Genomic DNA, 13,368 nt, shown 5'->3' with positions numbered 1-13,368 from the left:
TGAGGAGCGTGCTTTTGCTGTTGAGGCCTACTTTTCAAGCGGATTTGGAGTGGCTGGCCTGCTCTCCAGATTTGTCCCCTTGTGATTTTTTTCTATGGGTTTTTTTTTTTAAATCCCGTGTTTATGTGAACCGTCCAAGGACCCTACAAGATTTGAAGACCAACATCCAGGAGGAAATTGCCAACAATGGGGGACGTCACCTACCTAATTTGATCTTCAAAACTACGTAAAACAAAACTTTCGGTATGCGCCTACATTATAAAAAAATAAAAAATTTCTGATTCATACAATGGGTTTTATTAAGTTTTGACAAAAGGAAGTTATGCTGCCTCATCCTGTATTAGATGTACCTGTGTAAAAAGGATATTTATAAAGGATGTTGTGAAAAGGGGCAGAAATAGCAGGAGTGAATGATAATGGATTTGCAATATGTGACCAAGTCTGTATGTGCGTAAGGCTTTTCACAGTAGCATTTACAGCTCTTTTATATTTCCACATTTTATTGTGTTACAACTTGACAGTTGTTAGTCACATAAAAAGCAAACTGGCACTTGTTATCATAAATATTTACCTCCTTTGCTATGATACAACTAAATAAGGTCTGGTGTAATCCACTGCCTCCAGAAGTCATATAAGTGTTGAAATGAGTGTTCCTAAGTGCCTAAGTTGAAAGAAGTGTGCCTAAGATGGAAAACACCCTTTTCTGAAATGCCCCAGGACCTTTTAGTGAACATCCAACCAAACATCACAACATCAAAATAAGTTCAAGACAAAATTGTGCAGGAGAACCAGTCAGAGTTGTATTATTTGAAAGAAATTGGGTAGACTATGAAGATCCATGAAAGCACGGTTATATTCGTGATCATAAAATAAAACAACCATGGTCCAAACTTAACTATCCTAGAGGAATCCATCAACCAAAACTCAGTAATTGGCTGAAGAAAATGGTGTAGCGACTAAGAGGCCAACAGTATATCTAGATTGATGAATGGATCTGCAGCTGCCGTGGGAGAAATCTCCTATGGGGAAAGTGTCATCTGCACATTCCAGAAAGCTGTTTTGGAGTTTGCAAACTGGCAGATGGCGGAATCCAGTAAATGTGTGGGCAAAGGTTTGCTACTCAGTAGAGGCCCATTAATTGTCTGATCTTGTTGCAAAACACTGTATCTTACAAAGCCAATAGTGTTCATTACCTGATAGTATCATCCCCATGGTGAGGTGCAGCATCATATTGCTGGGGGCTTTTCATCAGGAAGGACCGAGAAATTGGTTAGAATTGAGGGCAAAATCAAAACAATTTTGGAAGAAAATCTACTCCAGTCTGCAAAAGACATGCACTTGAGGTGAGATTCACCTTCCAGCCGTTAACTGGCCCTAGATTCCCTGCCGAAGTAATACTGAAGTAGTTTAAAAATAAAGATCTGAATCTCTTGGAATGGCCCATTCAGAGCCCAGGCCTTAATTATTTTACAATTTTAAAATTTGATTGATTGTTCCCTGGTGATTGATCCCAATTCAGCATGACAAGGTAGAGCAGTTTTGCCAAGAAGAATGGGCAGGAATTGCAATGTCCATATGTAAGAAGCTGATGGAAACACACCAGTAAGACTTGCAGCTGTAATTACTGCCCAGGGTTCTTCTACGAACTACACTTTTCCAGTAGCAGTTTGTTTTGTTTACTTAACTTTGGTGCTACAAGGGAAAAAAGTATTTTGCACCTTCGGGGTATAGGGTGGCAACCTGTGCTGGACGGGGTTACACTCCCCCTGAAGTCACAGGTCCGCAGTTTGGGTGTCCTCCTGGACTCATCACTTACGCTTGAAGCTCAGGCGTCAGTGGTGGCTGGGAGGGCTTTCGCACAATTAAGACTCGTGCGCCAACTGCGACCATACCTCGTGAAGGCGGATCTGGCCAGGGTGGTCCACACCTTAGTGACTTCCAGATTGGACTATTGTAATGCACTCTACGTGGGGCTGCCCTTGAAAACGGCCCAGAAATTTCAATTGGTCCAACGGGCGGTGGCCAGGTTGTTAACTGGTGCTTCTTACAGGGAGAGGTCAACTCTCCTGTTTAAGGAGCTCCATTGGCTGCCTTTCATTTTCCGGTCCCAATTCAAGGTGCAGGTGCTTACCTACAAAGCCCTAAATGGTTTGGGACCCGCCTACCTGTGTGACCGCATCTCTGTGTACAAACCCACATGATGTTCATCTGGAGAGGCCCTGCTTATGATCCCACTGGCAGCACAAGTGCAATTGGTGGGAACGAGGGATAGGGCCTTCTTGGTGGTGGTCCCTCGACTCTGGAACTCTCTCCCTAAGGACATCAGGCATGCCCCGTCGCTAGCAATCTTTAGGAGGAGCTTGAAAACGTGGTTGTTCCAGTTTGCCTTTCCAGAATGAGGAAACTCCTAGCATTATGTCCCAACACAGTTTATTAGAGATCCAGGATATCTGCATGCCCATCCCCCTCCAAACACCCCACCTTGTCATGCCCAACATTTTTAATTTTTAATTTTAATTATTACATTTGGCCTGGCCATTGTTTTTAATTGCGTCATTGGATGTTGTTAATGTTATTGCTATTCTTTGCTATTGCTTTGTTTTTTGAGTTATTGTGTTGTTGTTTCTGTTGTTTTTATTGTTGTATTTGGGCTCGGCTTCTTGTAAGCCGCACCGAGTCCTTCGGGAGATGGTAGCGGGGTATAAATAAAGGTTTATTATTATTATTATTATTATTATCATCATCATCATCATCATCATCATCATCATTATTAATAGTAATATATCTAGTGGTAGCAAGTATCATGGACAGCTCTGATAGCTAAGGTGAGGAGCTGCTGTTTGAAGGGCCAACGTTTGAGCTGGAGCCCAGCAGCTTCCTCAGCTGAGCTTGAAAGAAGAACCTATGGAGGAAGCTACCACTTCCCATCTTGCAGAGTAAGTACCATCAAGTTCATCTGAGCAAGTGGAGAAAGGGCTAAGTGTCCCAGTTCTTCTGGACCTGCAAACATCAGTGCTTAGAGCTGTAATGATCCCTGGCTTCATGAACTTTGGACTGTCTCTTGGACTCTGGCATTTGAATTTTAGGATTAGCCTTTTACTCTAGACTACGTTGGAATTGGCTTTGTATTTTGGAATGGACTGCCGGCTTCCCAGGTGTTATTCTCTGCAGTTGGTGCCTCTTGGCTGGATGCTGTGGTTTGGACTTGGACACTTTGCTAAGCTCCCATTTGGAAATGGGTTCTTGGTTTTATGACAACAATACCAATTGCATTCATTTCAGTTCCTGGATGTAAAATTTTAAAAAAATGTGAAAAAGATAGAGAGAGATGCTGGTGTGTGAGAGACTATTTCTGCAGGACACTATTGACTCCTCTCTTGCCATAATATCCCTATAGGATCGGTCCAAAGCTCTATTTAGTCCTGTATATTCTTTCCCATGCCATCTCACCAGGTACTTGTCAAAAACCCATAAGCAGGACATAACACCTTCCAGTTTACTATCCCCAGGTGGTTTTATGAAATATGTTACCTGTAAAGCTCATGGTGGTGTTTTTATGATGACCAATAGCCATTGATTTCCCCATCTCCCATGAATTTGCTGAATCCTTTTGAAAAGGTATCTGCACTGGACCTCAGTTTACTGATTTTTCTTGTTTTCATAACTGAGTCTGCAGATCAGTTCTGCATATCTGTAAAAACACAGGAATCAATTTAATCAAAGCGGTTTCATATAGGAAGTAAACAGCATGGAAGACAGAAGAGAGCACAACAGAATATCCTAGGCAGTGGTTCTCAACCTGGAGTCCCCAGATGTTTTTGGCCTTCAACTCCCAGAAATCCTAAGAGCTGGTAAACTGGGTGGGACTTCTGGGAGTTCTAGGCCAAAAACATCTGGGGAACCCAGGTTGAGAACCATTGCCCTAGGGCATTTATCAACTGTAGAATTCAAGAATTAGTAGAGTGCTATCAAAAGCAGAAGTGTGATCACTGGAGTGTTGTGGGATTTCTGGGATGTATGGTTGTGTTATAGCAGCATTTTCTCCTGATGTTTCACCTGCATCTGTGTCTGGCATCTTCAGAGTGTGATCACATTATCTTTTAAAGGGATTAGACAAATGAGGGATGACAATAATCAGATAGAGAGTGTGAAGTTGGTAGTTGTATAGTTTTTGGTAGTTTTATATATGTGTGTGTTTGTGTGTTTTATTTTGTCTATTTCTTGAATAAAAATTGTTTATTATTGTAAAAAGGAATACTTGAGCCTTGAGGCCACTTTCTGGAAATTTGATTTTTTTTCCACCCCCTCCATTCAAATTGTCATCAAGCTGTACTTTCACATGTTTCATGATCCTAAATCCTCTATTAGACCAAAGGTCCAAACTGATAGTTTTCATTGGGAAAGCGCAAGGATGTGGTTGTGTCAACTCAGATCACATGCATCCTAGAGAGCAAAGAGGATTTTGCCAGGAATACCAGCTGTCTCAACTGGTAATCCCCAGGAACTCAGGGAACCAATTGGATCTGTCTGTCTCTAGGAGTGGACTGTTCTAGTAAGTGTGTTTCCTTCTGGGTCGGGGGTAATCACTGTAAGTACACACTATGACTTTGTACTGTCTTTGAGAACTTTGTAGTATGAGGAATCATGTCAGAAACTGTCATATTATTAATTATCTCATAATCTGGGTTGCAATGTGGTACAAATGAAATAAAAGCAGAGGTACTATCGTTCTCTGATCCTGTAGGACTTGTTAATGAGAACAAAGAGCTTTTTTTAATGGCTTCTTGAGCTCATACATTTCTTTATTCTTCATCCCTTACTTGGAGGGAACAGAGGAACTGGCATTCACTGCACGCTATTAGTTTTTGCTTTTGCTAATATCTTCTTGCTTGCAATTTGGGATTATTTCTTTATCCCATGTACTTCAACCTACTACTGTATAACTGAAGGTAGATTTTCGGCTGGCCAATACATTGCCTGACATGGACCCGTGTGTGTGTGCACATTCAGCACTTGGCAAGAAGCTGCTTAGTAGGGACATTCTTGCAGGGCTACTTCAGCTTACGTAGCACTGCTGTCCGGGGAGACCAACTTGAGAAGACTTTGAACTGCCAAAAGCTAGTCAAAGATGGAATGTAAGAAAACAGCCAAAGCTAGATTATCTTAAGTGATCTTATCAGCATACAACCATTTTTCTGCAGTAACGGATGGCCTACAGTGCTCCCTCTCTCACAAACTCCAAATGGTATGCTTATTTAAGAAATAGTTCCTCTCTTGAGCCTTGCATGCATGCAGGCAGGCTATAAATGTTAAGTCCCAACTGCAGATTATGTGCTTGTTTCCCTATTCATTCTTTCCTGACAATGAAAGAGTAGTCAAGAATTTTTTAATTGTTAATTCCTTAAATAGCTAATTCCAGAGGGCAGCTGTGTTAAAGCTGGGGTGGTGGTGGTGGAGGATTGGAACAAAAACAAGGAAAAATATTATGTCATCTTGAGACCAACAAAGAAGTCATACGTTTTCTTTCTCTAGCAGCTACTTTGTCAAATTCATGAGTGGTGAGCTCTGGCTCATAACAATTTTTCCTGCAGACTAACATGCTGACCTCTTTTGGAAGTTTTCCTTTTAGCTGATACTGAAATTCTGTACTTTTTGCTACCAGAGGAAGGAGAGCAATGTATAAGAAAAGCAACCTATCAGGAATGGCCAACTGTTGGGGATTAGGAAGCCACATTTAACTCCCCAGATGCTTAAGGGCTGCCTCCCACACTTAATTCTTGAAAAATAAGATAGGTTTTGACTGCAATTAGAAGTGGGAAGTAAATTTATTTATTTGGTCATGTGTGGGTTGCTTGGGACCCATGAGATAGCTTTTTTTAAAACAAAGAATGTATTTTATGCATATAAGACCTAATTCTTGGGACTACAATGACCCAAGGAAGAAAAACAGCAAAGATATTCCCACATAGAATTTTTGGTGTAGCAGTAGCCATTTTGGCGGGGGGGGGGGGGGGGGGGTTGTGTGCCCCATGGGTTGCTCTTTCCCATGGGTTGCTTTTTCCCCATACCTGGTTAATAGGTTGAGTTCTGGCTACTACTGTTTATGACCTGTTAATGCTCAGGGAATACCATAAGCTCTTTATACTCTAAAAAAAAATGTATGAAAAAGTGTGGGTTTTTTTTTCATTGTAAAGTAGAAAAGCATATTAAGGTGAGTGACAGCTGTAAGAATAATATACAGAACTAAAAAGGATACAAGAAAGTTTTTATTTTTATTTTTATTTTATTTTCCCTGTTTTATCACCATCAGGTGCTGAAGGTGACAGAAAAGTACTTCAAGGTCAGTGGGCCGGTAAATCCACTCCTGGTTTTAATCCAGGCTTTAAAGGAGCTCTCTAAGGTGCTGAATCCTGTTCCTAAATGTGTAGAGGAATCCTTGCTGACAACTCCTTAAAAGGTTCCCAAAACCTGGAATGGATTAAACATTCCACTGAAATGGGGGCCACCAGTTACCACTGAGACTTTGTTTTGTCTGTATATCAGGCACTTTTATTTGATCCTTCAGCTGTATTCGTAAGTTTGGTGTTTGAAAAATAATCGAATAGATTATCTCAATGGAGATTTCAGAGCCTTGTTGAACATGGGACACGACTTCCGTTGCTTCTTGGTTAATTTTTTTCTGTCCCCAAAGCACAAAGAAGAATAAAACCATAGCTAGAAGAGATTTCCTCTTGAGATCTTTTGAAGGTTTACAAAACTGGCATCTTAGAAGATAATCAGTGTATGCTTTTTAAATAATCCACAATTTAGTCCAAGCCATTAAGGGTGGACCAATTTGTTATATGCAAGTTGGCAATTAAATGATTCAGGTGCCTATCTTGAATCTTTCTGCCTAAGTGATATGAAAAGCCAATTGCTGTATGAAGGACTAAATGAATTCATCTAGACCAGTGGTTCTCAACCTGTGAGTCCCCAGATGTTTTGGCCTTCAACTCCCAGAAAACCTAACAGCTGATAAACTGGCTGGGATTTCTGGGAGTTGTAGGCCAAAACACCTGGGGACCCATAGGTTGAGAACCACTGATCTAGACCAACGTCCTTGCAGACAGCCATTCTCTCACACCAGAAATGACTTGCAGTTTCTCAAGTAGCTTCTGACACGATAAAAAAGATGAGCAGTTTCCTGAGTTCTCACAACTATACCACTCCTAAATACAATATTTTTTTTCCTGGAAAAATGTCACTGGTGCTTTCTGTATTCTGTGTTGGAGGTTCTTGCTGTAACGTTGTCTGATGTGGGCAAAGAAATACCTTTATTCCAAAACCAGAGATGACTGGGCATAGTTCCACTTTTGGAGGGCATTGCATCATTGATATTCCAGAGCCAAAACAATTCTAAAGGGGCAAAAAAGAATTCCCCGTAACATTTAGAAGGTGAATGTAAAAAAATACTAGTAATTTTGGGTTGATGGAACTGTGTTTTGCCTAGCTCTGAACTAGACAGAGGGCATCCTTTTAAATCTAGAATCATTCCCAGAAGAAGTAGGAGTGATCACTGTTATTTGACTTTGGTAAGGGAAAACACATCTTCTTCTGAATTATGGAAAAAAAATTGTCTTCTGCCTATATCATCACTATATCATCACTTCAGAGGCCCCTCCCCCTTCTGGCACCAACGGCTGCTTGGCCAGAGAGAAGACAGAGGGGAGCAGAAGACACTGCCATCTTGTCTTCTGCCTATATCATCACTTCAGAGGCCCCTCCCCCTTCTGGCACCAACGGCTGCTTGGCCAGAGAGAAGACAGAGGGGAGCAGAAGACACTGCCATCTTGTCTTCTGCCTATATCATCACTTCAGAGGCCCCTCCCCCTTCTGGCACCAACGGCTGCTTGGCCAGAGAGAAGACAGAGGGGAGCAGAAGACACTGCCATATTGTCTTCTGCCTATATCATCACTTCAGAGGCCCCTCCCCCTTCTGGCACCAACGGCTGCTTGGCCAGAGAGAAGACAGAGGGGAGCAGAAGACACTGCCATCTTGTCTTCTGCCTATATCATCACTTCAGAGGCCCCTCCCCCTTCTGGCACCAACGGCTGCTTGGCCAGAGAGAAGACAGAGGGGAGCAGAAGACACTGCCATCTTGTCTTCTGCCTATATCATCACTTCAGAGGCCCCTCCCCCTTCTGGCACCAACGGCTGCTTGGCCAGAGAGAAGACAGAGGGGAGCAGAAGACACTGCCATCTTGTCTTCTGCCTGTATCATCACTTCAGAGGCCCCTCCCCCTTCTGGCACCAACGGCTGCTTGGCCAGAGAGAAGACAGAGGGGAGCAGAAGACACTGCCATCTTGTCTTCTGCCTATATCATCACTTCAGAGGCCCCTCCCCCTTCTGGCACCAACGGCTGCTTGGCCAGAGAGAAGACAGAGGGGAGCAGAAGACACTGCCATCTTGTCTTCTGCCTATATCATCACTTCAGAGGCCCCTCCCCCTTCTGGCACCAACGGCTGCTTGGCCAGAGAGAAGACAGAGGGGAGCAGAAGACACTGCCATCTTGTCTTCTGCCTATATCATCACTTCAGAGGCCCCTCCCCCTTCTGGCACCAACGGCTGCTTGGCCAGAGAGAAGACAGAGGGGAGCAGAAGACACTGCCATCTTGTCTTCTGCCTATATCATCACTTCAGAGGCCCCTCCCCCTTCTGGCACCAACGGCTGCTTGGCCAGAGAGAAGACAGAGGGGAGCAGAAGACACTGCCATCTTGTCTTCTGCCTATATCATCACTTCAGAGGCCCCTCCCCCTTCTGGCACCAACGGCTGCTTGGCCAGAGAGAAGACAGAGGGGAGCAGAAGACACTGCCATCTTGTCTTCTGCCTGTATCATCACTTCAGAGGCCCCTCCCCCTTCTGGCACCAACGGCTGCTTGGCCAGAGAGAAGACAGAGGGGAGCAGAAGACACTGCCATCTTGTCTTCTGCCTGTATCATCACTTCAGAGGCCCCTCCCCCTTCTGGCACCAACGGCTGCTTGGCCAGAGAGAAGACAGAGGGGAGCAGAAGACACTGCCATCTTGTCTTCTGCCTATATCATCACTTCAGAGGCCCCTCCCCCTTCTGGCACCAACGGCTGCTTGGCCAGAGAGAAGACAGAGGGGAGCAGAAGACACTGCCATCTTGTCTTCTGCCTATATCATCACTTCAGAGGCCCCTCCCCCTTCTGGCACCAACGGCTGCTTGGCCAGAGAGAAGACAGAGGGGAGCAGAAGACACTGCCATCTTGTCTTCTGCCTATATCATCACTTCAGAGGCCCCTCCCCCTTCTGGCACCAACGGCTGCTTGGCCAGAGAGAAGACAGAGGGGAGCAGAAGACACTGCCATCTTGTCTTCTGCCTGTATCATCACTTCAGAGGCCCCTCCCCCTTCTGGCACCAACGGCTGCTTGGCCAGAGAGAAGACAGAGGGGAGCAGAAGACACTGCCATCTTGTCTTCTGCCTATATCATCACTTCAGAGGCCCCTCCCCCTTCTGGCACCAACGGCTGCTTGGCCAGAGAGAAGACAGAGGGGAGCAGAAGACACTGCCATCTTGTCTTCTGCCTATATCATCACTTCAGAGGCCCCTCCCCCTTCTGGCACCAACGGCTGCTTGGCCAGAGAGAAGACAGAGGGGAGCAGAAGACACTGCCATCTTGTCTTCTGCCTATATCATCACTTCAGAGGCCCCTCCCCCTTTTGGCACCAACGGCTGCTTGGCCAGAGAGAAGACAGAGGGGAGCAGAAGACACTGCCATCTTGTCTTCTGCCTGTATCATCACTTCAGAGGCCCCTCCCCCTTCTGGCACCAACGGCTGCTTGGCCAGAGAGAAGACAGAGGGGAGCAGAAGACACTGCCATCTTGTCTTCTGCCTATATCATCACTTCAGAGGCCCCTCCCCCTTCTGGCACCAACGGCTGCTTGGCCAGAGAGAAGACAGAGGGGAGCAGAAGACACTGCCATCTTGTCTTCTGCCTATATCATCACTTCAGAGGCCCCTCCCCCTTCTGGCACCAACGGCTGCTTGGCCAGAGAGAAGACAGAGGGGAGCAGAAGACACTGCCATCTTGTCTTCTGCCTATATCATCACTTCAGAGGCCCCTCCCCCTTCTGGCACCAACGGCTGCTTGGCCAGAGAGAAGACAGAGGGGAGCAGAAGACACTGCCATCTTGTCTTCTGCCTATATCATCACTTCAGAGGCCCCTCCCCCTTCTGGCACCAACGGCTGCTTGGCCAGAGAGAAGACAGAGGGGAGCAGAAGACACTGCCATCTTGTCTTCTGCCTATATCATCACTTCAGAGGCCCCTCCCCCTTCTGGCACCAACGGCTGCTTGGCCAGAGAGAAGACAGAGGGGAGCAGAAGACACTGCCATCTTGTCTTCTGCCTGTATCATCACTTCAGAGGCCCCTCCCCCTTCTGGCACCAACGGCTGCTTGGCCAGAGAGAAGACAGAGGGGAGCAGAAGACACTGCCATCTTGTCTTCTGCCTATATCATCACTTCAGAGGCCCCTCCCCCTTCTGGCACCAACGGCTGCTTGGCCAGAGAGAAGACAGAGGGGAGCAGAAGACACTGCCATCTTGTCTTCTGCCTATATCATCACTTCAGAGGCCCCTCCCCCTTCTGGCACCAACGGCTGCTTGGCCAGAGAGAAGACAGAGGGGAGCAGAAGACACTGCCATCTTGTCTTCTGCCTGTATCATCACTTCAGAGGCCCCTCCCCCTTCTGGCACCAACGGCTGCTTGGCCAGAGAGAAGACAGAGGGGAGCAGAAGACACTGCCATCTTGTCTTCTGCCTATATCATCACTTCAGAGGCCCCTCCCCCTTCTGGCACCAACGGCTGCTTGGCCAGAGAGAAGACAGAGGGGAGCAGAAGACACTGCCATCTTGTCTTCTGCCTGTATCATCACTTCAGAGGCCCCTCCCCCTTCTGGCACCAACGGCTGCTTGGCCAGAGAGAAGACAGAGGGGAGCAGAAGACACTGCCATCTTGTCTTCTGCCTATATCATCACTTCAGAGGCCCCTCCCCCTTCTGGCACCAACGGCTGCTTGGCCAGAGAGAAGACAGAGGGGAGCAGAAGACACTGCCATCTTGTCTTCTGCCTATATCATCACTTCAGAGGCCCCTCCCCCTTCTGGCACCAACGGCTGCTTGGCCAGAGAGAAGACAGAGGGGAGCAGAAGACACTGCCATCTTGTCTTCTGCCTGTATCATCACTTCAGAGGCCCCTCCCCCTTCTGGCACCAACGGCTGCTTGGCCAGAGAGAAGACAGAGGGGAGCAGAAGACACTGCCATCTTGTCTTCTGCCTATATCATCACTTCAGAGGCCCCTCCCCCTTCTGGCACCAACGGCTGCTTGGCCAGAGAGAAGACAGAGGGGAGCAGAAGACACTGCCATCTTGTCTTCTGCCTATATCATCACTTCAGAGGCCCCTCCCCCTTCTGGCACCAACGGCTGCTTGGCCAGAGAGAAGACAGAGGGGAGCAGAAGACACTGCCATCTTGTCTTCTGCCTGTATCATCACTTCAGAGGCCCCTCCCCCTTCTGGCACCAACGGCTGCTTGGCCAGAGAGAAGACAGAGGGGAGCAGAAGACACTGCCATCTTGTCTTCTGCCTATATCATCACTTCAGAGGCCCCTCCCCCTTCTGGCACCAACGGCTGCTTGGCCAGAGAGAAGACAGAGGGGAGCAGAAGACACTGCCATCTTGTCTTCTGCCTGTATCATCACTTCAGAGGCCCCTCCCCCTTCTGGCACCAACGGCTGCTTGGCCAGAGAGAAGACAGAGGGGAGCAGAAGACACTGCCATCTTGTCTTCTGCCTATATCATCACTTCAGAGGCCCCTCCCCCTTCTGGCACCAACGGCTGCTTGGCCAGAGAGAAGACAGAGGGGAGCAGAAGACACTGCCATCTTGTCTTCTGCCTATATCATCACTTCAGAGGCCCCTCCCCCTTCTGGCACCAACGGCTGCTTGGCCAGAGAGAAGACAGAAGGGAGCAGAAGACATTTCCATCTTGTCTTTACTAATAATATAATATAGTATATTGTATATACATATAATATTTATAATATTATAATGTAATACAATATAATACTAGTAATAATAATTCAATATTATAATTATAATTATATATTTAATTACATGTAATATTACTAATAATTTTACAATATAATGTTATAGTGCAATATAGTAATATATACTGATATTGTACTATGCTAATAATATAATATATTGTATGAAAATATATATTGTAAGCCGCTCTGTGTCCCCTTCGGGGTGAGAAGGGCGGCATATAAGAGCCGTAAATAAATAAATAATAAATAAATAAAAGTCCTGCCCAAAATGCCTTCCTTTTAAAAATTTTTATGAGAAACGCCTAGGTAACAGCATGTACACTACATTTGTTTCCTGCCAATAATATGGACTATATTGGTAATAAATGCCCATCCTGCTGGCACACCAGCCTGGGTGTGGTGTTGCTGTGTTTAAAAGTTGCCATAACGTCAGTGACATTTGCCCAGAGCAGCCAACCTGGTGCCCTGCTTAGTTACTAACATTGGTTGAACCATAATTCCTGTTTAGACAAAATAGTCAGTAAAGGGCAATGTTTTTCTCCAGATTAGAACCAGCAGATGTTGTGCTAACCAGAAACCTAACATATGTTGGCCCCATTCAGCAAAATAAGCCAACCCCCCAACACTCCCTGTTGAAGAAAGAAGGTTGATAGGAAGGCTGGCAGATGGTGTGCCACACGTGAGGAATTTGCTTGCCAAGACCACTGCAACAACCAAGTGATGTGCACTGGTTTTCTGTAAAGTGGCTGGCATACAAAAATGTTTTCAATGGGGAATGTTTTCAGCAGCAGAGACTTCTCTTATTAAGAATCTACCCAACAAGACCACAAATGCAAATAAATGAAAATAATTCTTTCCCATCAGTGTTTATTTTTTTTCTAATCTTTTAGGGTCCTTTCCCCACTTGCAAATATTTTTTCAAAGACAATATTAGGTTTGTCGAAGGCTTTCATGGCCGGAATCACTGGGTTGTTGTAGGATTTTCGGGCTATATGGCCATGTTCTAGAGGCATTCTCCCCTGACGTTTCGCCTGCATCTATGGCAAGCATCCTCAGAGCTAGTGCGGTCCAACAGACCTCACTACCTCTGAGGATGCTTGCCATAGATGCAGGCGAAACGTCAGGGGAGAATGCCTCTAGAACATGGCCATATAGCCCGAAAAAAACCTACAACAACCCAATATTAGGTTTGTTTGCCTTAGTGGATAATCTCTGTTTTAACACTGACAAAAAATGTGTCCCTCTGTTGGTGCTT

General features: G+C 45.7%; 1 protein-coding gene across 29 annotated transcripts in view; it reads left to right on the top strand.

Moving 5' to 3' along the window:
• Window positions 1–13,368, top strand: part of LRRFIP1 (LRR binding FLII interacting protein 1) — a 164,916-nt gene that overhangs the window by 17,333 nt on the left and 134,215 nt on the right. Inside the window, exon 1 of one of the 29 annotated variants that reach the window (XM_060781643.2) lies at window positions 4,477–4,552. The exons of 26 other annotated variants lie outside the window; for them this stretch is intronic. Coding sequence is in view for 1 of the 3 variants with exons in the window: in XM_067470488.1 (XP_067326589.1) it covers window positions 5,243–5,245 (3 nt within the window). In the remaining 2 variants the exon portion in view is untranslated. Of the gene's footprint in view, window positions 1–4,476; window positions 4,589–5,221; window positions 5,246–13,368 lie in introns of those variants that run through there. 2 more of the 29 variants (XM_060781635.2, XM_067470488.1) reach the window with 2 other exon arrangements.

Source organism: Anolis sagrei, chromosome 1, assembly GCF_037176765.1.
Source record: "Anolis sagrei isolate rAnoSag1 chromosome 1, rAnoSag1.mat, whole genome shotgun sequence".
Classification (NCBI taxonomy): domain Eukaryota; kingdom Metazoa; phylum Chordata; class Lepidosauria; order Squamata; family Dactyloidae; genus Anolis; species Anolis sagrei.
Note: the sequence above shows the minus strand (reverse complement) of the source record. Positions and strands in the feature narration are given on the sequence as shown.